Source organism: Athene noctua, chromosome 29 (genome assembly GCF_965140245.1).
Source record: "Athene noctua chromosome 29, bAthNoc1.hap1.1, whole genome shotgun sequence".
NCBI lineage: Eukaryota > Metazoa > Chordata > Aves > Strigiformes > Strigidae > Athene > Athene noctua.
Window position 1 is genome coordinate 1,799,221 of NC_134065.1, and position 25,374 is coordinate 1,824,594.

Sequence of the window (25,374 nt, forward strand, 5' to 3'; positions counted from 1 at the left end):
TCCCCGGGATCCCTGGGGGGGTTGAAGAGTCGGGCTGAGCCAGCGCTGAGGGATCTGGGGGAGTTGGGAACGGTCAGGGGGAGGGTCATGGTTGGGCTGGAGGAGCTTCAGGGGCTTTTCCAACTGAGGTGATTCTTTGATTCTGTGCTTTCTGTATAAGTACCACAGGCCAATCAGTCAGAGCTGCCTGAATGAATCTGCTGGCAACTTACACTTTGCTGTTGCATACCTTGTCCCCCCTTTATGACCATGGCACAGTCAGAAAGGGTCTACTAGTATGCAGCGTAACTAAAGTCCACGGGACCAGCTCCCTTCCAAAGCCACCTTCTTGGATTAACTGTTCCCTCCCTCGGCCCTGCTCCTCACCTAGCCGTGCTGGTGTACAGGCTGCTTTGAGCCTGGCTAACGGCGGCACTTGTTGTGGGCGTCGATTCGTACTCCGCGAGAACAGGCTCCGAACCAAACTGTAACGCCCCAAACTGCAGGTTTAGCCCTGAGATATCCGCCGAGCCAGGCATTTCCACTGCAAGCGCAGGAATCTGCAAGGGAGGAGCAAGAAAAGGGTCAATCACTCCCTGGGATCTGCACAGAAAATGACTTCAGTGTCCACATGTCCCAGCAAATACTGGCTTGCATCCTCCGAGTTACACTGCTGAACCCAGGCAGGCTTTTCTCTGTCACCCCCACAAACACCCAACTCTAACAGCAGGAAGACCAAGCCCAGCCCTTCCCCTCACCAGCCCAAACAGATTTTTCTGCAGCTCTAACACAATACAACGTCTCCTTCCCCACCATCGAGCCACACCTTTGATGTTAACGATGCTTTTTTCTTTTGTTGCTTCAGCTTCTGCTGTGCAGGCTGGGGGCTGGAGGACTGGTTATCCGAGGACCCTGGGGACATCTGGGGAACAGGATTGGTTTTGCTGGGCAGGGGTGAGGAAGAGGGTGCCGGCACAGTTGCAGAGGCAGTCACCACAGTCTGTTTCTCCTGCATGAACACTTCTATCATGGTTGAAGTTGACGTGAAGGCCTGACGCTTGGTGAAGGGACTATGCACAGAAGAATCCGTTGGGTTCTTGAGATCTACCAGGGAGAGAGAGCTGAGTTAGCAGGATTTGTCTCCTAACTAAATCACGTTCTGACAGTTCTTAGCATCAAGAAAAAGAAAGTCTTTTCACAATATGACTCCTCCTGGAGCCTGTTAATATCAGAGAGGAGAGAACCTCAACATCTCCATTCCCAACCTTGGCCTCTCACCACCATCAGTGCTGAGCCTTTTAAGCCCCTCTCCCCTCAGCTCCTTCTGCCATCTATAAGGACAAAGCGAGCTTGCAGAGTGAAATCCTCCAGCCTCCAAGAAAAGCTGGACTTTGGAGTCCCTTGCATGGAGGCACTGCATGTCAAGAGTCCTGCACAGGCCTGACACTGCCTGCTCCTTCCACCTCTCTGCCAACATCGCTGCATTTCACTGTCTGCACTTTCCCCTGAAATACTGGGTTATCCTCCAAACACCACCACTGCCTGCAGCTGCCCACCCTCAGGTCTTTGCACGACTGTACCATCCTCCTTCGCCTAAGCCTTACCACAGCTTATTAAAAAACAACTCCTATCTCTCAGACTCGCCTCTGTGGCTCCTTGTCTGAAAAAAACAGGAGCTGCCAACACTGACTGTTACTAGGACAGGGCTTGATTTTTCTTCAGTTTAGATTTGAACCAGAGCCATTTCCCTATAGTAAGAAATAAAATGCACAAACTGAAAGAAATGGCACTAGTATTCGACCGCAGCAGGGCTTGGGATCTCATCTCAAAAGCAGGAGCCTCTCCTAATCACTGTTTATACCCTCATGCCAGCCCAGAGGTAGAGTTACTTCTTGGCATTAAAGAGACACCAGCACTGCATTCCTTCAAAAGATAACATCAGGTCAGCAGCAAGATGAGACTGACAAGTGTTGGTATTCAGGAACTATTCTCCAGAAGTGCCCACCTTCAGACCCCTTCTCTGCTACACGGCTTTACACCAGAACTAGTTCTGCACTCTGTGAGGGTCTCAGGAACACCAGATCCCTGGCTCTGAAGCTGGCTGGAGTGACTGAGAGGCAGGTGGATTCAACTGCTCCAAGTATAAAAGGAACAGGGACAGACTCACACGCACTATCACATTTCACTCTCACAAACTTGCACCCACAGTTCTTTTAATTGCTCCAGCACAGTTGGCTTGGTTGTGAACTCATGATCTGATCCTCCACTCAATCCCCCACGCCACTGCTTGTGGCACGTTTCTGCAGTTCTGGGAGAAGATGGTCCCCTTTGGGGAGCCAAGCTGCTTTTCCTTACCATACTGCACGAGAGACGAGGTCTGCGTAGTGGATCGCATGTCCCAGGAAGAAGCAGTGGTGCTCCCGGCAGGCTGGGTGTGCTGAGCAGCCAGCTGAGCCAGAGCCTGCGCTGTCTTGAACTGCTCCAGGAACTGAGAACCTGTGGTACTGCTGCCTTTGGCCTCCCCGACATCTCCAAACCCTTTCCCCAGCATGCTCACCTGCAATTTCAACAATGAAAGAACAAAGTCAACATCTCCCCTAGCTTAGAACTCGGCTCAGAGGACAGATATATCTCTTGACATAAGCCTGAGCACACTGTACACTGGGTGCCTCAGCTTAATTAGAGCTCCAGATGCAGACACCTCTGGCAAGGAGAGCTTGTACTTCTCTCACAGCTTTTATCACATGTGAGTGCAGGTACATTTTCTCTGTTGCCCAACCCAGGGCATTTTACAGTGTCATGGAGGCTTATAAAGAAAGTCATCAGATAGGATCTTAAAAAACGTACTAAATTGTTCACATGCATTCAGTTGCACTAAAGACGACAACCACCAGGAGAACTTGGCTTTACAGTTAAGGCAGTTTTGAAAATCCTTCTGGACCTCTCTCACCACTAAGTGCATAAATTTTACTTCTGTTATTGAAGTTACACAAAGAAACATCTGCCAAGGTCCGTGCACAGGCCTGATTCAACGCCTCCTTCCTTCACCTGCCAGTAGATGCCAACATTTCATCCCACACCAAACTCCCATCCACTTCCACTTCTCAAACTCTTGAATTTCCAAGCCCTGGACTGCAAGAGTTTCTCCCTTCCTCTAAGCAGGAAAGCAGCATGTGTCACAAGTCTGACAAGGGCAACAGGGGAGGAATTATCCCAATTATTTCTAATTAAGCAACAGACTTTATGCCTCCGTATTTAGAGCAGACTGGCGAATCACCCACGCAGAGACTCCGCCACCCCCTAGAAGCGAGCAGGTGACAGAACTGTGTGTCCTGTGTTGCCCAAATGCAGACAGAGAATATTGGGGAAGCCACCTGCCCACTGGCAGGGCCCAGCAGTTCCTTACCATGCTGTGGTGAGAGAAGGAGTTCCCAGAGGCCGGCTGCGCTATCGCGCTCTGCTTGGAATTGCTGAACACCAGCGGCTGGGCCAGGGAAGGAGCCTGGGATGACTCCAGGTTTGTTGACTCATTCTCCATTGAAGAGGGTGTCTTCCCTAGCAGGACCGCAAGATCGATTCTGGGGAAAGCAAGCAGATAACCCAGAGGTTAACTCAAGTTCCAGCACCTCTCTCACTTTCATTACAGAGATATTCTACTTCCAGACTCACAACTTAACGCTTTTAACTTCACAAATTGAACGAATCTGCGGAACATTAACTCACAACTGCCAGTAGCAACCTCAAAAGGACAGAAACCAAGCAAGATGCTGCATGGCCTTGTATTTTCAAGCATGCCTTCCATTAATTTAACACAGCAAAACGCCCCCAAATCTGAAGAACCAGCAGCAGAGCCTAGGAAAACTCTAATCCAGGACTAGGACCCGGAAACTCTTAACTTTTCCATTTGAATCCATCTCATTTTATTCAGAGCTCCTGGCATTTTAGCCAGCTGGCAAAGTTTAGTCTGAGATGGCAAATAGCTCTGGGACTTGCGTGTCACTTCTTCCAAATAAACAGCATTGCCATGGGCTATCACCTCTGTCCAGCTGTGATTGTCACATTCTCGGCAGGCAGAGGCACTGAAGACACATTGGAGGCAGTGAAGATCTTTGTCTCAGACAGCTGAAAGATGAAAAAAAAAGGGAAAAAGAATCCAAAAGTGAAAACAGCGTCTCGGGACTCCAAATAAAACACACAACCGTTGGAGACAAACACCCATAGAAAGATTCAAGAAAGTCAAGTGTTGAGACTTAAACTTCTCGAACATTTGGCTCCCATCAGAATCAACTTTTATTTCATGTGTTTCTACTTGTGCAAGCTCACAAATCATGTACCAGGGGAAAAAGAACACAAATCTTTCTACAGATTTCCCCCAGTCCACAAATCCCCTAGGGCTGCTCGGTCTTCGAGAGCTGCTCTGAACTGATGGTAAGCAGCACTGATCTGCAAAGCCCCCTGCACAGGTAGGTGCAAGCATTGCTAGGGAAGTCAAAGAAAAAAGCTTCACACCCACAGTTAAGCTTCCAATGATCCTGGCTTCACCTGGATGACCTGATTCAACTAGAAGGGTAAAGGGGGAAGACTGACTGGAGAGCAGCCCCAGGGAGGACTTGGGGGGGTTGGTGGGTGCCTGTGAGCCAGCAATGGGTGCTGGCAGCCCAGAAAGCCACCTGTGTGCTGGGCTGCACCCAGAGCAGGTAGGCAGCAGGGCGAGGGGGGGGGGGGATTCTCCCCCTCTGCTCTGTGGGTCCAGCTCTGGGGCACCAACAGCAGAAGGACACGGACCTGCTCGAGCGGGGCCAGAGGCAGCCACGGAGATGCTGGGGGGGCTGGAGCCCCCCCTGTGAGGACAGGCTGGGAGAGTTGGGGGGTTCAGCTGGAGGAGAGAAGGCTCCGGGGAGACCTTATAGCCCCCCTTAAAGGGGCTACAGGAAAGGGGGGAGGGACTCTTGATCAGGGGGGTAGGTATAGGATGAGGGGGAACAGTTTTCAACTGACAGAGGGGAGATTTAGATTAGATATAAGTAGGAAATTCTCCATGAGGGTGGTGAGGCCCTGGCACAGGTTGCCCAGAGAAGCTGTGGCTGCCCCCTCCCTGAAATGGTTCAAGGCTGGGTTGGATGGGGCTTTGGGCAACCTGGGCTAGTGGAAAGTGTCCCTGCCCAGGGCAGGGGGTTAGGAATAGATGGTCTTTAAGGTCCCTTCCAACCCAACCCATCCTGTGATTCTATGGAAGGGAAAATAACATTTCTGAAAAATGAAGGGGAGGCTTAATGACCACCTGTGATTTAGCTCAGAACATATCCGAATATGAACAGCTTTTATCCCAGACTGAGGACCTGCTAGAGTTTAAAACCGAAATCAGGAACCCCTGGGAGCGTATCTCACACAACGAAGGCAAGAACAGCTATCAAAGGCTCTCTTTAAGCAGAGACCTGACTGAACAGACAGAAAAGCTGCTTGCGTCTCCAAACACAGCAGGAGCGCTTCCTTCAGATGCTGCCTGGAAAGCAAAAGCATTCCCTTCATGCAAAACTAATAATAATACTAAAAAAAGCCCAACCCTGCTCCCATCTGCAAGGACAGAATTTGTCCCTTGATTCAGAGAGGGACTGAGGCCCATTTCAGAAGAAACTGATACAGGGGCATTAAAAGTAAGTAAAAACAAGTGTCCATTTTCTCCTGAAACTGCCACACAGAGAACAAAAAGCAGTGAGACAGACCAAAGAGCAAGTCAGAAGGAAAAACCAAGAGCTTCTGATCAATCCAAATCACAAGGACCAGCAGAGGCACATGACACACGCAAAATCTTGCTACTGCCTCCTCCACAGCACGCAGCACGGACCAAAGGCAAACCTTCCCAAACTGCCACTCCACCGGAGGAACAGAGCAAGAAATCTTGTGTGGAGTCAGGCCAGTTTATGGAAGAATTCAGTCCTGCAGCTGCAGGAAATGTGAGGACCAGACACGATGCCCCAGGGGATCCCTTCCTCTCTTGGGCTCCTATGAGAAGCTCGATTGCACATGTACTTTAGAAGCAGCGATGTTTACTTATCCATCGTAGCTCCTGGAATTGGGAGCCTGGCTTGGGCTATGCCCAGTTTGGGGAGGAAGGTCTTTGTGCTCCTCTCGCAGCTGTGAGGGTACAGAGGACAGCAGCCTGCCAGCAGACACACAGAGGAGAGGGGTTTGGAGAGTACCTACATCTTCATTCCAGTCCTCCGTGCCCCATTCTTCTGTCGCTGCCCTCCACGCACCTACAAGGATAACAACAGGTAGAAGAGTTAGGCTTGCATCAAAGCTCTACCTCCAAGAGCCAGGGAAGCACTGGGGAGCTTTGCAAGCAGCTGAGAGGATTTCTAGTTGCCAACCAGACAAGTTAAAGCAGTCGATCCCAACCCACGAGTCACAGGTAAGGTACCTGCGAAGGGATCGCCTCAGCCGTGCTCAGCCAGGTGAGGCTGAAAGAGAGGGGCCACTGGGCTGGCAGCTAGGGCAACGCACACACCCCGGCACCCAACAGGGAAGCTGAGCTTGGCAAGGAAGCCCCGGCATCGTCCCCAGCCTCCTTGGGCCATTTGCTTGATTTCCCCTCGTACTGCAGTAGCTGCAAGTTTCTGCACCCAGGAGCAGCTAGTGTTACCCCAGCAGCTCGGACAGAGCACCTCCTTTGTGGGCTTCCTGCCAGCTCTCGGGCAGGACCTCACCACCCAGTTAAACCTTAAGTTTCTATAAATCCCAGGGACAACTGAACCATTCACATGGTTCATCTTTCCCTCATCCCTCTCCCCCTCCCAAAAAATGACGAAACCTGACTGCACCAGGACGTCCTGTGCATAGGCAAATGGGAATCAGAAAAGAAAATTCAAGGGACTAAGCAATTCCTGCATTTTGCACGACCAATTTCAGAGATATGCTCAAAGTGAGTAGATTAAAATTTCAGGGAGAAAAGCATGAGATTTCAGCCGCAATACAGCACAATTTGTAAGAAAGCAAAATTTACCAGGAAAAAAAAATAAGTTTCGCCTGGCCGCATCTTCAACTTGTTCCGTCCTTCACTTCCATCACATTTTAACCTCTGTACTTTAAATATTATGCAGCAACTTCTGAATCCATTAGACAACATAAAATTCGGTGTGGGAGGACAGCAGGAGCATTTTACATCCCCAAAACACTCAAGAGTGTAAAACCAGCCCCGTTTTGTGCAGCTTGTTTTCAGATCAGCAAAACCCAACACAACCAACAGGGTTAATCCTGGAGACTTTTACAAGGACAGAACAAGTTGGCATCAGCCCTTTTATAAGGCAAAAGACTTTTACAGCATAAAAACAGCACGTGGGGAATGAGAATGTTGTGGGTTCTTCTGCAGGACACAACCAGGCTCGTTGAGATTTTGAGGATTTATGAGATTTATACCTTCCCATGTAAGCTTTAATTACGAGGCCAAAACATCCAAACTACTGCTTGTCTGGAAGGAGGGGGTGTGATTTAATGCATGAGTTAAGTTTATTATCAGTGAATTATTATTTTTTCATTGTTGTTTTGTTGGGTGTTTTGTTTTGCCTGAGAAGTTGAGCCAATTCAAGAAGCCTTCCTGGATTATTATTTTTTAAAATTGAAGTTAGAAATACAGATATTAATACAACGTGACTTCCTTGAGGGCCAGGAGTCTCAAGGCACACTACCCCTTCCTCCCTAGCCAGAGGCATCAGGAGTTCAACACATCCAATGCAAAACACATCTGGGGTTTAAAACCCCGGATTCCACCATTCCTTAGATTTTGTGTGCCCTGACAGCAGGGGCAGGAAGGCTCCTTTCCAGATTTTCATGGATCAGAAAGATCCTACCAGCTCAACCCTTACCCAAGAGGTGAAGCCTGAGCTGGAGGTACCTTGGTCAGCTGTGGCTGGCAGGGGAGAGCAGAAAGCCAGGAGAGTTGCTCCAAGCAGAGTTTGTGCATGTAGGAACGCAGCACAGGGCTCTGTTTTGCTTGCTTGGGGGAATGAGAAGAAAAGCAAAGCAGCAAAAAAAGCAGAAGGAAATCCTGCAGATGAAGAGCAACCATTGACGGGGCTTTTCTGGCAAGTCTACTCGAGTACTGGACACCTACCGAGCATGGCTTGTGCTCCTTGCACACAAAGGGACAGATGGAAAACCAAAAGACCTGTGATTCACCAGAAACGCTCCAGAAAGTTTCCTAACCAGCAGAGCACGTTTTGTTTTTTTGTTGTTTTTTTTTTTTTTTTTTTTCAAGAAACCAAGCTTATCGCTCTCCACCAAGTGCTTCCAAGGGGAGAGCTGTAATGCAAGCGACTCCCTGACACTTGTAAACCATTTCAGAAGTGTCTTCTGAAGGGCAATCCCTCCTCTCTGCTTTAAGAAAGCTCTTCAAAGAGCTGCTGGCCTTTAAGCTCCTCAAACCAGGAAAAAGGGAAAAAATTAAAAGTCAATAGGTGTTTGCAGATAAGAATATGCTAAAGAAAAAAAAAAATCCCATTGTGTCTTGAAGAAAGATCCCCGCCCCCCCAATACACAATCTCTTCATTTTAAACCGGGAGATGAGCAAGCAGTTTGCTTTTCACACAGCTCATCAGGCAGTCTGCTGGTATCTCAATGACTGGAGACATGCTCCATGCCCAGTCTGGAAGGGTGACAGACCCAAAAGCCCTGACTCTGCACCTCAAAGGAATGTAAATGCAAACAAAGCCAAAGTGTGGCAAAAACACAATGGTAGCACTGGAGCAAACGGCCTTGTGCTGCCTGTGGGGGTTAAATATTAACCCAGAGGTGAGAACCAGGAGATGCTCTAAAGCAAGAGAAGCTCCTCCAGGCCCCTGCAAGAGACTCTACAGTCTTAGCACTCCTCCTCCTGTCCGACCTTCAAGAGCAAAGTGGCAAATTCCTCCAGAAAGGCCCTTTGCCTCGACTTCCAGACCTCAGGTTAGACAGAGGAGACGTTAGTCAAACACAATTTTGGCCTCATTATGGACACCAACAGGATTTGGTAGGTTTAAGGCAAACTGGACCGTTTCACGGAGTCATAATTGGCTTCACAATGCATAAAGGTGTAAGAGCCAGAAATAATTGGCCAGGCACTGAGCAACTTTGCCAAACATCCCGGGTCACCTCAAAATCCACCGTCATCTTCAACTGCAGGGTTGCTCTGCTCAGGTGAAGAAGAGCAGGCGGGCAGCAAGAACATGCCAAAGCAGGCAGCAAGCACATTGCTCACCCAGAGGCAGCCATAAGCAGAGGCAAAGCACCACGACAGTTTAGCCAGAACAATTCCCCTTGCAGCAGTGATCTGACCCTAAGCAGAAGCACAGGCCAGGGGAGGCCAGTGCAGCGATCGCTGCGGAACCAAGCCGCCGCGCCAAGGAAAGGGCACGGGGACAAGGACAAGGCACAGCTTTCTGGATGTGAGACAAGCAGAATAAGACTAAGCTGCCTCATACTTCCTCCCCTTGGGTGGGATACTCTGTCATCAGTGCTGTGGACACGGAGCTGCTCTGGGTACCGAGAAGCAGTGGCTGAAGTTAAGATGTACATAATCCCCAGAAGAATTTGGGTTAACCTCTCCCCATTTACATTCAAGGTGTCAGCATTAGTAAAAGCAGTCAGAACAAACGTCAAATATTCATTAAAATGAATAAATTAAGAGAGAGAAGAATGACATATCCACAGATATTTCAGGTTTTTTTAAAAAAAGCTTAAAGTAAAGGTATCCGGGGCAGTTAGTGCACCTGGATGTATCGTACCAGGAGCAGTGTCAAATTTTCGGGGATAATTTGACCCCTCACCCCCAATGAAATCAAGTCCTGAAACAAAAAAAAAGAAAAGACAGACAACCAGTGAAATTTTGACTTAAAGAAGTGAAGTGAGTTTCATTGCCCCCATGTACACCAGCCACATTGTACCTGTGGATATTGTTAAAGAGATGCCTGCAGCTACTAAAATAGAAACAAAACAACCACGCACAACACAGGTGAACAGCACAGTCACACAATAAACTTTACAGCTGTGTTGTAGAACTACAGTAAATCTGAGTTGTTCCATCAAAAATCTTCAACTCCCTCCAACCACACTCTAACCCACTTTGTTCCACAATTCCACAAAACACCAACACAGGAAGAAAAAAACCCAAACCACCACACAGGATCTTGTTCAGACTAGAGTTAATCTCCCAGCATGTAGAGCTCATCCAGCCCCATCCCTTTCTCCTGCAGCAAGCGTACCCGTTGCCCTTAACACTTTGCCTACACTACTCCCTCCAGTATTTAAAACTTCATTTCTCAGTCAACAAGAAAATGATCACTCAATCTGCTAGTGTTTTACAAAACCATGCTTATTTTTTTCTCTCACTTTTCTAAAAAAAAAAAAAAAAGCCAATCCCAAAACACCCCAACAAAAAACAACCACCAAAACAGAAGCCAACCAAAACAACCCTACACTAACGTGTAGTGAAAGCTATCGCAGTTTATAATACTTTATTTCTCTCTTTCCAAAGCTATCAGTTTTCCAGCAAATACAAGAAATATGGAAGCAGCCTAAAGCAACATTAATATGGTTGTAAATGCTTCTTATAACCAAGATGTGGTATTTACCTGAATGCTCAGAAATCATGGAAAAAGTTTTGACTTCACTGTGGTGCAAGATTACTCCATAAATAAAACAAACACTTTAAAAAAACCCTACACAAATAAGACTACTTACAATCAAGGATTGTCCCTTGCAACAGTCCAGTTATCACACCGCAAAATCTGAGTTCACTTGTGCCTTACAATAGTGTGAATACTTGAAACAAAAAAATGTACCATTTTTCCAATGCAAGAGAATGTTCAAGGGCAGATCAGCATTCACGAAGCGCCCAGTGGAGAAATGTTTTGGTGGTTTTTTTGTTTGGTTTTTTTTCAAGCACAGAAGTGATGAAGCTTCTGTAACAAGGTCTCACCCTACAGCAGCTTGAGCAAGATGACCATGAAAGAGAAAAAGCTCCCATATGGAAATCAAGAGCAAGACATCTGAACTCTGAGTAATATTCTCTGGAGGATGCACCAAATATCACGAGGACTTGCATGTGTTCGTCTCACTACAGTTTATAAAAAAGACCTTTCCAAAGAAGCAGCATGGTTTCTACTGGAACACGGAGGGAAGTGTTCCTGTGCCTCTGCTGGGCAACAGCACAAGCTCACACCACAACAATCATCCAGCTCCCAGTTTCCAACGTGCTCACCCTAACAGGGAAAAGGCACCTCCAGGTGCCAAGAAACGAGGTCGCTGAAATCCATCTCTAAACCAGCAACCCGTTCCTCTGCCCCCGAGCCAAAGACAGACCCAGAACCTCCTCGGTGCAACTGGACAACACAAAATCCACTTACCCTCTAACGACAAAGCAGCAAAGACACACGAAGAGCACTTACTTGTGCCGTCATCCGGCTCAAAGCTGCCAGTGTTGTTCCACGTGTTGTTGTTGCTATTCCCGTAGTTCTCATCCGTGCCGGCCGGCTCGGCGTAGTCAGCCGGGTTGAAAGTTCTGTAAGAAACACAAGGATGGAAACTTTTACTCCCTCTCCCGTAGCATTTTAAAAGCAACTCATTTTATTCAGACCATGACACATCTCACAGGCCCAAAAGGCAGCTCTCAGCAGACAGATGCCTCAGCTACACCAGCTGTTCCAAATTTAAGTTAGCATGATGCACTTTTAGCTTTATTAACAAAAAAAAAGGAAAATCAGAACACGAATGACCAACACAAATAGTACTATTCATGCACAAAGACTTTGATTTTTGCTGTGGTTTGTACCAGCGAAACTCACCCCATGCCTTGGGCAGAAAATCTTCCCCCTCGTCTTCCAGAGCCACCTGTAAAAGACACAGACACACTGCTGAGCAAGAAAAGAAACATCTGAACAACAGAGTTTTGATGCCCAGGATATAAAAGCAGTGAGGATCTTCCCAAGTTGATGGGATTTCCAGCAGCGTCTTTATATGTATGGGAATGACCTCAGCTGGCTGGCAGTGTAATTAGCAATGCACGATTCCAGGCTCAAATGAGGTTTCCAGCTGGCACAAACCATAAGTACCAGACCCCAGGTTCCGATGCCTGCAGTGTGTGTCCTCAGCAACAATTCCTGAGCAGCACGGATTTTATGGAAAAATGAATTTTAAAGTATTTAAAAAACAAGCCAAGCGCTTGCACCGCAACGGTGCTCAGAGACACACGTGCAAGAACAAGGAGGGTTCAGATTCTGTTGCTGACAAGCGTTTGTCCCACCTGCCAAAGAGTCACCCCGGTCTTTTTAACTTCCCACCTCTACACAACAAAGCCCTAATTTTTCCCAACTCCATGGACTGGATGTAAGAACTAGATACTGTTTCTAGCACACGCTTAAGATGGGGAAGCGACATGTAGGCACAAACTGTAAGCATAAGAATGGAAAAGTCAAGTGTTTATTTTCAGTTTGGCAATTTGTCCCATAAAAGAGGCTTTCAACCCTCACAGAAGAGATATGCTGGCGTCGTTCTTCACCTCCCACCCCCTCTGACCTCAAAGCCCATGTGTACCTCGGCCTCGGCCACGTCCCCGCCTGCCTCTTTCTGTGCCTCTCCCAGAAGATCCTCCGCTCTTACCACCGTCTAGTCCATTCTCCTGGCCCCGAACTGAAAGACAGAACAATGCAAAGACAACTTCAAGATTCATCCTGCTTTAAGAAAGATACAAGACCAAACCTTAAGCACCGAAGCACAGTGGCAGTGCGAGAGACCACACCACCAAACGCTCCCATAACTTTTTATTTACGGGGTATCGCCCAAGGAATCATCTCAGGCAGGGGAGCATCAAACAGATCACCACACGCACACCAGGATGGCTTTCCTCAAAGATGCATCTGCTCAAGAAGCTTTACTGACAGCTTTTATGCAGCACAAAGTGCCTCGGTGTGCACCGTGGCAGTTAGAGGTGTTATTAAAGGGCAGGTCCATACACTCTCTTCCACGGCTGGCACCTCGCCCCCGCCTCGGTGGCCCGCCACGTCGTCTGCTGAAATCCCGATCCCTCTCCCGGTTTTCTTTGCTTTCTTCACTGGGTTCTGCCTGTCCACTCTCCTTCTGTCCTGAGACACCCTTCTTCTTCCCGACCATTTCCCAGGAATGCTGAAGGTTTGCAGAAGGGAAAGAAGTTAATCGTAGTTTGATCAAAACAAGATGCAAATACACACTTAAACATGCTACAAAGAATATAACAAGGGTCTCCAGAAAAATTGTTTCCAGCTCAATTTTTTTTTTAGAAGTCTATCAGCCTACACACAGTATAGCTTCTTCCTTCCAGGAAAGCTTCCTTACAGCTGAGTGGCATGCTGTTTGAGGTAACAGGAGATGAGTTATTCTATTTCTGCAAAGATCTACTAAACTTCTTCAATAGAGTGGGCATAATACTTACTCAAGTTCAAAGCATGGATAAATTTACCCTGTTTAGGGGAAAAAAAACCCCTGCCATTTCCTAAGGGTCACTGTTTTGGGGAACTCTCAGAATAACCCAGGTGAATGTTCCCAAGTGCTCTGCAGTCAGCATTTTGGGTTAAATTATTCTCTCAGATGCAGAGTGATTTAACAAAACCCCTCCCCTAAACAGCAGCTCACAGAGACAGGAGTTATCACAGAATTTATCCAACAGGCAAGTTCAAGTCATCCCAAGTTCAAGTGTAAGAAGTTAAGCACGCCTCCAGCTTACTGCCGTGGGCCCGCATCGGTTTATTTTATGACAGTCTGCAGTGATTTCATACTCTTAAACTGATGCTGCACACTGTTAGAACAATTAAAAATAGTCACAGGTCGTTGACAAACACCTGAAAACATAACTGGCAGACAAGTTTTTGGATGGCAACATGCAGGGACAGTGACAAAAAAACATACACAGAGGCACAAACTGCCTTCAAACCCAAGGCTTCTGAAGTCTCTCTCCGTAGGTATCTGGCTCAGAAGGAAATTTAGAAAATATTTACTTTGAATACTCTAATTTTAAGCCGAATCTAAGCCAATGCTAAGATCACGCCACCTCCTTTACTGTTCGAAATACGGTAGGTTATGAGTAACCAGTTCAGCAGGTGAGCAGTTCATCCGCACAGGAGTATCCGAGCAATTAGCAAGTCTGTTTCTTATCAGAAAATCCCCTTTACGGGATTGCTGCACAAGCTGAATCCAGGCCAGAAGCAGCTCCAAGACCTTTGACCAATTACAGTGCGGCCGCTGCCTGCGCTCAGCGAGGCGGGTACCGGCCCACAGGCCCCCCATGGCACTGCAGGCTGGAGCAGTGGCAGGACTCAAGGGCTCTGCTCTGGCAACTCCCTTTCTGCCTCTACAAATTTTCCGCAGCAGCCCTGCGTATCTTGCACCGCCGGGTGTTCCAGCTACTCGAATAAAGGAGGTGCTGCTACGTGACGCGGGTTGCTCCGCACTATCCTGGATTCTATTTTCACGAGCAACGTGTTTATCTAGGAAACGCAATTGCAGTGATAGCAGGGGGTTTGTTATTTAACTAGAAGGCACCAGTTACAAGGGATGTGGAGGAAAATACAGTCATGGCAAAGCTTTACCTCAGCGATTCATATCATTCCCCTTTCTAAAAGGATTTTCCAACAGCTACTTTGTTCAGTTGTCAATAGAAAGGGCTCTCTAAAGGCAAGGAAGAACACTTACATGTGCTGTACTGAACTTGGCTGGTGCCAAAGCCACCAAAGCACCTGACACTGGGGAGCAGCTACGTTACACAGAATAGAATCCGAGATGTCCAGCTCATCCATCTACACTCGGGGTTAATGAGGAAAAAAAATGAGCTAATACGTAATATTCTGAAGTGATATTTACAGCCTCAACTCTACAGAGTTCCATCAGCTTCAGCCAAATCAGGGTGCTGGGAAGACATATTTGATCAGCTGCAGTTTGGAAGGATCTGGTATTCGTAGGATTTCTACTGGGCTGTATCAGAACTTGCATCTCTGCTGCCTTCGTCACAAAATGAACGACACTCCGCACACCAGGCAGCGGGTTCCTCCTAAGAAAGCGCTTTCTTGTCTCAGAGCTGACTTTGGCTTGCCTGAGACAGGCACCTGCGTGAGCGACAGCAGTTGAGCCTAACTCCACAGAAAACAAACAAAAAGACCCTCAAACATGTGGCACGGGCAGCAGCACACAAGCCAGTCAGTGCATCACCGAGAAACAAACGTTTAGGGCTGGAGACACAAAACTGCATTACTCCAACAGAAAGGAACCACAGCTGACACACACCTGCCTTTCAACACAGGTCACTCAGCCCTCGCAGGAAAAGATAAGTTACTTCACACTCACAGCAGCGTGAAAGCTTATACAGATGCCACTGTACTGTTGTCAAAGTGCTTGGATTCAAAAAGGAATAGGAAGTAAATGATTTCTTGCATTTTCCCCTCTATTCCTTTGGGCCTGCTGGCCACGCTCACATTCTGGGCGAGCCTACAGAGAGCAGTATTAAGAAGCCAGGACACAATCACACTGTACATGCTACTTGTGGAACTAGCCAGTCATTTTGGCTCTCGTTATCTAGACATTACTGTACGTCTTGTCTCCAAATATGCAGTTACACTGAACTAGGCCTCACCAGATTTACAGGACCCAATCCTACCGTGTCCGGATTGCCCTCCAGCAGCACGTTGATGGCTCTGTTAACATCTCCGTTGCAGTCATGCAGAGCAATCACGCACTCGTCCTGGTTCTTGCCTGTGATGTCAATCAGCTGTAGAGAAGTCAACACCACTGTCAGCATGTTCCAAAGCAAGGCAGCCCTAAAATCTTTGTGGATGTCTTAGAAGACAAGCAAGTTGAATCCCAAACCAGAAATCCTACAGAGTGGCAGGGTTTGGGAGCGTCTCCAGCTTTCTCAGGTTAGTTATGGCCCTTCAGTGAGAAGTAACTGAGAGTGGAAATTTCTGAGTTACTGTTGTTTCATCACAACTCAACTGACAACCTCCTTTTCTCGGATAACACCATTCCCTGTGTTCTGGGGAACAAGCAGTCCAAGGAAATTCAGGGAGCAGCCAGCTGCGTCCCTCCCAACCCCCCCCCCAGCATTCACGATACTCTCAACATCAATCTTGCCTTCCTGTCAGGGTTCACCCTCACCACTTTCCACACTCACTTGTTTCACCTTCTCCTCAAAGTCAGCGTCGTTGTGGTCCGAAATCATCTGTGCAAGTCGAATCTGTTCCGCAGTGGCCTAAAGAAATCAAATGTAGAGAGACAGAGCGGTTAGAGCTGCACATTTCCAGCAAACCTTCCTCCAAAGGCAGTATCGCTTTCCTGAGATCTCTGGAAAGGAATCAATATGATGAAGACGAGGTGCAAACAAGGGTCCGAAAGAAGAAAGCTTCAGAGAGAAAGACGGAAGAGCAAGTGAGCAAGGGGAGTCTGGAAGAAAGGGACATAGCACTGGATGGCCTCGCGGCACCGGGTGAGCCACAATCACCTAAACTTTGTCCACTTCAAGGCAGACCTTACCACCACCAGAACATCAAGACTCACTTCAAGCAGCTTCTCAGCCACTTGCATTCATTAAAGTGAACGGGGAATGGTCAGATGGAAATAAAAACAAAATCTCAGCCCCGGCTCCTGCTTGGAGACACCAATGTGGAAACCCGACTGCCAGTGGCCGCCCAATTAACGTGGCTCTGCGAGCAGCACGCGGGAAGTTCGTTAGGCCAAGCCCGGCCGTTAGCGCCAGGCCAGGCAGGAGTGCCAGGTCTCCACCTCCAAGCTAACTGGTTTCCATGGACGCTGCCCTTACCTGCGGCCGCTGCTTGTGCTGTGTCTGGCTCTGTGTCTGTGTCTGCTCCCAGTTCCCCCGGGCTCGGTTAGTGCCCACCGATGTCATCATTTACAGTATATACAAATAACAGTATTTACAAGGTAGAACTCTGTGGTGGGTCGGGGAGAAGAGAGAACAGACTGTTAGAAACCGAAAACAAAAGGCAGGACCGAGACTGAACAATCGCGTGGGTGAGGCAGCCAGTTAAAGCCGTCGTGGGCCCCCACCCTCCCCACTGCTTCCCCGAAAGTCAGTGGGCCAGGCTACCATTTCTGTGTGCCCCCAAAACAAAAAGGCCACTTGTACTTCTCGAGGTTTCTCCACCACTACCACAGCAGAGTGCTCCAAATGAAACATCACCTGCACCCAGGCAGGAGCAATCAGGACCCAGGAGCAGAAGTACTTGGGGTAAAGGGTTTGAGAACTTGCTGCTAAAACATGAGTGAGCAGGCACAGATCTGCCGTGACCAGGGCCCTAAGAGGCTGCAGTGATCAGCTGGAGCAAGGAATGCTTGAAAAAAGCTCTAAAGAAATTGCACTTGGAGAGTAGGACATCACAGAGCCTGAGACACATCAACTGCTTCCTCTTCTCCTTTCTTGCCTTCAAAGCAGGGAAAGGGAAGCAAAAACACTCCAGTAATAAGGGGTACTACAGGTCTGTGGGATATTGTTTTAATAATATACTGCCCTTGTAGAACTGCCTGGTTTTGATTGCTTCAATTACTCCCCAGAACCAGAAATATTAAGTTTTCTTCTATTAGGTATTCTGGCTTTAAAAAAACTAGCAAAAAAGCGAACTAGATGCCAACAATGAATAACAGTCAGTAATGTCGTTAGGTAACTGCTCGAGGCAAAAAAATCCCAGTAAGAGTTCAGGCCATGGAGCATCCAAAGCAAGTGGAATTTTATAACCTCACACTGGGCTTTGGGGGAAGAGCCCAACCTGGGTGGTTAGAAGGGGATCAGCACTGAGTAGTTGTGCCCTGCCTATTGTCTCCCCGGTACGAGGGATGCCAGACATCCTACACCACTTGACAGGACTTGCTACTTCCAAGCCCCCCGAAATCTCAATAATTACAAACTTCACATTTTCGGATTTCGTTAACAACGACTGCGACGCCTTCCTCCAAAGCAGCAGGGTCTGCTCCAGGTGCTGGTGCTGCAGGCAGACGCTTGGGACAGGGGAAGGAGCCACAGACAGAGCGTAAGAGCAGGGAAGAAACCCGAGTGAGAAAATCCGACCTGCAGGATATGATCTGAAACGTTGCTTGCGAACACCAACACGGCAGCACAGAGCAAGGCCAGGCTCAGGCAGCGTTAGCAAACAGCCCAGGAAGAACTGGGGAGTCTCTTCTCAAAGTCCATGAGTGGAGTGCTTGACTAGTCTGAGAGATCCTTCCCCAAGAGCAGAGACCCTAATGTCACCTCCTCACCCTGGCTCCGCGCACACACCACTGCTCCTGCTCCCATCAGTGTCTAGTCTTCCTCTGTAGGCAAGTTTTCAAGTGCAATTGCTCCCGCATCTTCCCACAAAACCTCAAAAGTTCATCCTTCGGGGCCACCCATGCCTCGCAGCAATTTCAAACCACTGCTTTCCAGCTACACAGTGCCCAGGTTTCTTATCAGGAAACAATCCAAGCTACCTGTCCAGTCACCAGGAGCCCCCGAGGTGCATGTGACACCGAGCAGATTCAAGGAAGAGTCACCAAGCCTGGGCTTCACCCAAGGCAGAGCAGACAAAGCCTCCTGGGCTACGCAGCCATCCCTCCCACACTCCACGCAGGCTTCTTCCCCACGGTATTTATTTTTGCTCTCCACCGCTATGTCTCTTCCAGTTCTAAGTGTTTCACGCACAAACAAGTTGTCATATTAAACCAATTTGGCAGCAGAACTGCAGGCCCAGAGGGAAGCAATCCTGCCCGTTTGCAGTAACTTAATCTGCAATTTCAATAGGATACAGTTCCAGCAGTCTGCTGCCCCGAACCTTTGTGCAGTGGCTGGGCATTGTTCAACAGCTGCCACGCTCCACTCTGCCCAGCTGCATTTCTGCCACATTTAAATCATGATTATTTTTTCTTTAACATGCAAAAAAACCACAAGAAAAACATCTATTATAGAAATATCAGCCAGGCCCTGACCCTGCTGAGCCCATCAGGTAATCAGGCATCCCCATGCCCTGCACTGAAGGAAGAGGACTCAGCTGCTGATAATTTATTCCTCAATCATGTAACTTCAGTACAGCTCACAGGCAATATTTAACTGAAAATCTTGGTTATCCTGATACTTGAACTGGCCCCACACAGAAGTAACAATAACGTGAGTTTACCAGTTCAAAGCAGTCTTCATCAAAAGCATTTTACTTTTTTTTTTTTTTAATAAGAGCAAACCCATATATATTCACCAAGAAGGATGTAAAAATAAAGAGCAACTCCAGTCAAACCAAGTTGTGGCTCATCCACACCAGAGAAACAGCGTTAAATCAGGCCAGCGCTTACGTTTCAAGACAAGGGGAAATCGATGCATGCGTACAGGATTTAGGGAAAACAAGAAGCTTCACAGCCACAGGTTACATCTTTTCTTCAAAGAAGCTGCAAGTAAACGTGACACACTTTGCCGTTACCCCTTTCCCTTCCCAGACTACGCCGCTACCGGCCTTCCACATCTAGAGAGGAGAGAGTCTCGGCTACGCAAAACATGACGTGCGGAGTCTCCAGAAAAAGAGATGATACAAAAATGTAACAAACTGTTCATTTTTATTAGAAATTTCAGGTAAGTTACAGTTTTAGCACAAGGATCTGTCAGCCCCATCCACTATCCCCAGCTGTATCAGACCTGCTGGCTGATGCTGGGTGAATCCCAGCACGTCCCAGCCTCAGTTTCCCATATCTGTTAATACAGAAAATAGGTATTTCCTTCCCCCTCCGACAAACCTTGATTAACACATGGAAAAGACTCCAAAGCTCCAAAGGAAAGGACCACAGAGGGCAAAGCATTCAGAAAGATTTTTTTTTTCTACAAGCACCCAAAGGAGCCCGACGTGGGGGGCTGGCTTATCAGTGTTAGGATTTTTTTTCCTCCAGAGCAAACACGTTACAGCTGCAAACCAAATCACTCCCATGTGTGCAGAGTACAAGATTCTGGGGAGATGCCCCCAGATACACCATCAGAGACCCCAGTTCGGCATCAACGTGCAGCGTTTTATTGGGAAGACTCACCAGCCGGTGCTGCCGTCCGGGAGCACACAGGGAGAGCGCCCCAAACTTGCACGGAGGCAAAGGCCACGCACGGGACCTGGAGCGGGGCCGGGATTGCCCCGGGGCCACCAACCCGGCATCGCCCGGGAATTTCACGTGGGCCGCTGGGACCCGCGGCGGGGCCCGCCCCACACCGAGGGGCCGCCACCAGCAACGGCCCCCGGGGCGCTGCCGAAGAAAGGGTGCCGGAGGCGGGCCCGGTCGCACGCGAGGAGCCCCGAGAGCACGGCGGTAGCGGGGCAGCGCGGAGGCGCGGCCCCCATTGTTACCGCCGGCAGCGGCGGGGCCGGGCGGGCCGCGGGAGCACGGCAGGGCCGGAGCCGCCCAGTCCCGCGGCCCAGCAGGCCCGGCGGCCCAGCCCGCAGCACACAATACGGGGGAACGGCCGGAGGGAACCGCAGGGGGCCGGAGGGGGGCCCGCAGGGCCGGGCGGGAGCCCCCGCAGCGGCGCGGCGCCAGGCCGGGCCCGCACCCGGGAGGCGGGCGAGCGCGGGCCGCTTCCGCCCTCATGGCCGCGGCCGCCATACCGCCCCCCCCCCCCCGTCCTCCGCCCGCCTCCCAGCCCGTCCGCCCGCCCTCACCTGCGGCGGCCGCGCGCTACGCCAGCCCCCGGCTGCGGCCCGGCCCACTAGGCCGCGCGGGGCCCGGCGGCGGCGGCGGGGCGCGGCGGCCGCCCCCGGAGCGAGGCGGCGGGGTCGGGCGGGCGGCGGCGGGACCGGGCGGGCCGAGGGGTGCGCGGCGGTGGCGGAGGAGGGGGGGAGGGGAGGGGGGGGGCGGGATTTAAAGGGGCCGCGCGCAGTTACCGGAGCCGCCGCCGCCTCCGCGCAGCCAACTTTACCTGGGTCTCACCACACTGACAACTACCAGCGGCGCCCGCCCCCATCACGTGACGAGGGCGCGGGGCGGGGACAGCCCGGCTTCACTCCACGTGATGCGCGGGGGGCGCTCTCCTGGCGGCACGCGCGTGTGACGCGCGCCACGTGAAGGCGGCGCCTTGTCTCTGTCACGTGGTGGGGGAGCGGAGCGGCTTCGGCGGCCGCCATGTTGTGCGGCCCCGGGCCGGGCAGGGGATGGCGGGGGCCGGCAGCAACTGGCTCTCCGGGGTCAACGTGGTGCTGGTGATGGCCTACGGCAGCCTGGTGAGCCGGGGGGCCGGGGCCGGGGCCGGGCGGACGGGGGGCCGGGCCTGACGTTTTCGTGGGGCCCGGGCTTCTGTGGAACCGGGCCCGGGGTGTCCGTGTGGCTCCCGGGAGGCCGATCCTGGGGTGTCCGTGGGGCCCTTGTGAGCTCGATCCCGGGGTGTCCGTGGGGCCCTTGTGAGCTCGATCCCGGGGTGTCCATGGGGCTCCCGTGGGGCCGGCCTTGGGGTGTCCATGGGGCCTTCGTGAGCCAGATCCTGTGGTATCCGTGGGGCTGGGCCTGGGGTGTAGCTTGATCCTGGGGTGTCCGTGGGGCCTTTGTGAGCTCGATCCTGGGGTGTCCGTGTGGCTCCTTTGAGGCCGATCCAGGGGTGTCAGTGGGGCCCTTGGGAGCCCAATCCTGGGGTTTCTGTGGGGCTCCAGCGAGGCTGGGCCTGGAGCGTCCATGAGGCCCCTGTGAGGCCGATCCTGGGGTATCCATAGGGCCCCCGTGAAGCCGGACCCGAGGTCTCCATAAAGCTCCAGTGAGAGTGTCCGTGGGGAACTCCCGTTGAGCCAGAGTCAGGGCCCTCGTGGGGCTGGGCCAGACTGCCCGTGGGGTCCTGGTGTCTGTGGGGCAGAGAGAGGACGTGATTAGGAGCCTCTGTGGAGGCTGATATGTTTGTGGGGCCAGCCCAGATGTCCACGGGGCTCTTGATGGGCTGAACAGGCACCCCTGTGCTTGCTGGCCTTGGCGGGGGGGCCTGTGGTTGCTCAGCCTGGGGTGTCCCCAGAGTGGGGCTGAGCCCAGGCTGGTTTTGAGACCCCCCCCGCCCCCCGGGGTGCAGCTCAGCACACCTGACCCCCATCCCCACTGTGGCCCTCCAGGTCTTTGTGCTGCTGTTCATCTTCGTGAAACGCCAGATCATGCGCTTCGCCATGAAGTCCCGCCGTGGGCCCCACGTGCCCGTCGGACAGCACGCACCCAAGGTGGGTGGCCTGTGGCCCCGCGGTGGGGACGTGCCCTCCCTCCCCTGCGCCCACGAACCCGTCCGTGTCCAGAGGAGCGGGCAGGGTCTGCTTCAAAATCAGACATTTCCAGGAGCAGCCACCTCGCTGTGGTGATGGGCAGTTGGAGGGGTAGCAGGTTTAGTTCAGAGGGCCCCCAGGGCTTGACTCTTTATCGTCCTTATGATCCTACAAAGTGAGTGTGCTGTAAATGTATCTTTTTTCCCCCACTCTGAAGGATTTAAAGGAAGAAATTGACATTCGACTGTCGAGGGTGCAAGACATCAAGTACGAGCCCCGGCTGTTAGCCGAGGATGACAGCAGGCTTCTGCAGCTGGAGACACAAGGTACCTTCTCTCACTGCCCATCAGTCAGAGGCCACCAGAGACACCGTCCGGTGCCTGTTCGGCAGCAGCACGTTGTTCACCCAGGGCCAAGTTGTGTCACCGGCCTCTCGTTGGCTCTCCCATCGCAACGTCGCGTTTGGCGAGCTGACATGAGATGGTGTCTCTGCACTCTGCTCCTATCTACTTCCCCCCCCTCCCTCCCGCTACCAAGTTTTGCAGAGCTTTCAGTTTGGTTTTCTCTTTGCCAGGCTGCTATAACTACCTGTACAGGATGAAGGCGCTGGATGCGATCAGAACATCTGGTAAGGGAGCTCAGGGCGGGAGTGGGAGGGGAAGGGTGGAGAAAAGCTGGTGTGTGGAGGAAATAAGAGTATGGCACAAAGGCCAGCGGCCTCCTGATGAGGCTCAAGGTCCTTGTTTCTGAGGAGTGGTCACTTATCCCACCCAGGGCTGGGGGCCTGAGGGTCAGCTCTACCAGGAGTGGTCAGCCAATGGAAACACCAGCTGTGGTGGGAAGTTTAATTAACCACCAAATTCTGATGCTATCTGTGGGTGAACACAAGCATTTTTACAGAACCCCAGACTCGTCTGGGCTGGAAAGGCCCCTGAAGCTCCTCCAGCCCAACCATGACCCTCCCCCTGACCCCCCCCAACTCCCCCAGATCCCTCAGCGCTGGCTCAGCCCGACTCTTCAACCCCCCCAGGGATCCCGGGGACTCCCCCCTGCCCTGGGCAGCCCATTCCAACGCCCAACAGCCCCTTCTGCACAGAAATCCTTCCTCAGAGCCAGCCTGACCCTGCCCTGGGCAGCTTGAGGCCATTCCCTCGGGGCCTGGCGCTGGGGCCTTGGCTCCAGAGACTCACCCCCCCTCTCTGCCCCCTCCTGGCAGGGAGTTGCAGAGGGCCAGGAGGTCTCCCCTCAGCCTCCTCTTCTCCAGACTGAACCCCCCCAGTTCCCCCAGCCGCTCCCCAGCAGACCTGTGCTCCAGACCCTGCCCCAGCTCCGTTGCCCTTCTCTGGCCATGCTCGAGTCATTCAATGGCCTTTTTCACCTGCACTTCAGCCAGTTGTATTGTGCCTTTTTATTTTCCAGAAATCCCGTTTCACACAGAGGGCCGGTACCCGAAGTCTTTAATAGGGAAGAACTTCTGTGCCTACCTGCTGGAACTGCGGAATTCCAGCACCTCCTTCAAAGGCATCCGCAAAGCCTTGATCGACACCTTGCTGGATGGGTACGAGAGCGCCCGCTACGGCACCGGGGTAAGCGCCGGCGCGGCGTCGCCAGGCCCCTGCAGCAACGCAGGGAGAGGTTCCTCTGCTCCAGTCTTGATGGCTGGACTGAGGTCACGCTGTAACCTCAGCTGGATTTTCCACAGTCTTTTCTGTTTGCATCCAGGTCTTTGGGAAAATGGAATATCTGAAGTACCAGGATGCTCTGAACGAGCTGGCAAACTTGTAAGTGTGGAGCTGGGGTACAGTGGTGGCTTCTTGGGCCCCCGCAGCCCATCGTGGAGCTGTGAACAGAGATGGATTTTGGGGCAAATCCCAGCCTCTGAGACATGGGCTGTTTATGCCTGTCTGTCCTTCCAGATTTAATTACTCCTTGTAGCCTCTCTGTTAGTGCATTTTTGGGTTGGTTACAGAATCCCAGAATCTTCTTGGTTGGAAAAGCCCCTGAAGCTCCTCCAGCCCAACCATGACCCTCCCCCTGACCGTTCCCAACTCCCCCAGATCCCTCAGCGCTGGCTCAGCCCGACTCTTCAACCCCCCCAGGGATCCCGGGGACTCCCCCCTGCCCTGGGCAGCCCATTCCAACGCCCAACAGCCCCTTCTGCACAGAAATCCTTCCTCAGAGCCAGCCTGACCCTGCCCTGGGCAGCTTGAGGCCATTCCCTCGGGGCCTGGCGCTGGGGCCTTGGCTCCAGAGACTCACCCCCCCTCTCTGCCCCCTCCTGGCAGGGAGTTGCAGAGGGCCAGGAGGTCTCCCCTCAGCCTCCTCTTCTCCAGACTGAACCCCCCCCAGTTCCATCAGCCCCTCCTCACAGTCCATGTTCCTGCTTGCACTGGCTGCTTTGAGCCAGGGACCCCGTTCGGGCTCCAGGCCTGCAGGAGCCCCACGTTGGTTTTCAAACCGGTGGCAGCGAGCGCCGTCACCCTGAGGGCAGATCTGCCTCGTGTCAGACTCCATGGTCGAGCGGCTCCCCGGGGAGGGCGGCAGCTGTGACGGTGTCTCCCCTCTCTGCAGGACCAAGGCCCGGGGAGGCAGCAGCCAGCGGCAGCACCAGTCGGCGGCCAAGGACCTCACCCTCTCCCCTGAAGTCTCCAACCCCGCCACCATCCAGGTCACCTACCTGCCTTCCAACCAGAAGAGCAAACGTGCCAAACACTTCCTGGAGCTGAAGAGCTTCAAGGACAACTACAACACGCTGGAGAGCACCCTGTGAGCCACGCGGGGAGCCCTGCTCCGGGGACCTGCCACGAGCCGCGCCCCTTGCTGGGTGCAGCTGGTGTCCCCAGCGGGTTTTGGCTGCAGTTCGGCGTTTGGGCAGCGCTGGGAGGAAGCTGCTGCTCTCTCGGGTCTCCCTTTTGCACGACGTTGGAGCTCGGTGCTCGGCGGAGGCTCCATTTCGGCCGGTGGAGCTCGGCCCTCGCCAGGAGCCCGTTTCAAAGCAGCGCGCCAGGGATCGGCCCGCGCGGCCCCCTTCAGGCTTTTGAGTCCGGCAACGTCTTAAAGCCCTTGGCCCTGTGAATAAACTAATTAGCTTTAGCTTATTTATAAAAGACACCGATCCCAGCCAGCTCTTTCCCCGTGAGGGCTGGCGGGGGGCTGATGCTGT

The 25,374-nt window shown here is 51.7% G+C and overlaps 2 protein-coding genes across 10 annotated transcripts in view; one reads left to right on the forward strand and one right to left on the reverse strand.

Annotated features, from left to right (window-relative positions):
• UBAP2L (ubiquitin associated protein 2 like) overlaps window positions 1–20,974 on the reverse strand; it is a 32,705-nt gene extending 11,731 nt beyond the window's left edge. For 3 of the 6 annotated variants that reach the window (XM_074928813.1, XM_074928814.1, XM_074928812.1), the window contains exons 1-15: window positions 20,903–20,974; window positions 16,790–16,919; window positions 16,145–16,222; window positions 15,632–15,742; window positions 12,963–13,131; window positions 12,544–12,639; window positions 11,796–11,841; window positions 11,400–11,512; window positions 9,738–9,797; window positions 6,184–6,236; window positions 4,016–4,101; window positions 3,386–3,557; window positions 2,335–2,536; window positions 806–1,083; window positions 367–539 (exon numbers count right to left, since the gene is read on the reverse strand). In XM_074928813.1, coding sequence (XP_074784914.1) covers window positions 367–539; window positions 806–1,083; window positions 2,335–2,536; window positions 3,386–3,557; window positions 4,016–4,101; window positions 6,184–6,236; window positions 9,738–9,797; window positions 11,400–11,512; window positions 11,796–11,841; window positions 12,544–12,639; window positions 12,963–13,131; window positions 15,632–15,742; window positions 16,145–16,222; window positions 16,790–16,879 — 1,727 coding nt within the window. In that variant the 5' untranslated portion in view covers window positions 16,880–16,919; window positions 20,903–20,974. Of the gene's footprint in view, window positions 1–366; window positions 540–805; window positions 1,084–2,334; window positions 2,537–3,385; window positions 3,558–4,015; window positions 4,102–6,183; window positions 6,237–9,737; window positions 9,798–11,399; window positions 11,513–11,795; window positions 11,842–12,543; window positions 12,640–12,962; window positions 13,132–15,631; window positions 15,743–16,144; window positions 16,223–16,789; window positions 17,252–20,902 lie in introns of those variants that run through there. The other 3 variants (XM_074928816.1, XM_074928815.1, XM_074928818.1) reach the window with 2 other exon arrangements.
• A 102-nt stretch (window positions 20,975–21,076) lies between these two features.
• LTAP1 (lipid transport auxiliary protein 1) lies at window positions 21,077–25,130 on the forward strand. 4 transcript variants are annotated; one of them, XM_074928857.1, is made up of 7 exons: window positions 21,077–21,203; window positions 22,071–22,172; window positions 22,429–22,537; window positions 22,786–22,839; window positions 23,631–23,797; window positions 23,934–23,992; window positions 24,783–25,130. In XM_074928857.1, the coding sequence occupies exons 1-7, from the start codon at window positions 21,135–21,137 to the stop codon at window positions 24,979–24,981; spliced, it is 759 nt and encodes a 252-aa protein (XP_074784958.1). In that variant the 5' UTR covers window positions 21,077–21,134; the 3' UTR covers window positions 24,982–25,130. The 4 variants fall into 4 exon arrangements, with proteins under 4 accessions (XP_074784958.1, XP_074784959.1, XP_074784960.1 ...); XM_074928858.1 differs by lacking the exon at window positions 22,786–22,839 and adding an exon at window positions 22,899–22,907; XM_074928859.1 differs by lacking the exon at window positions 22,071–22,172 and having other exon boundaries at window positions 21,089–21,203.
• Window positions 25,131–25,374: the final 244 nt, after the last annotated feature.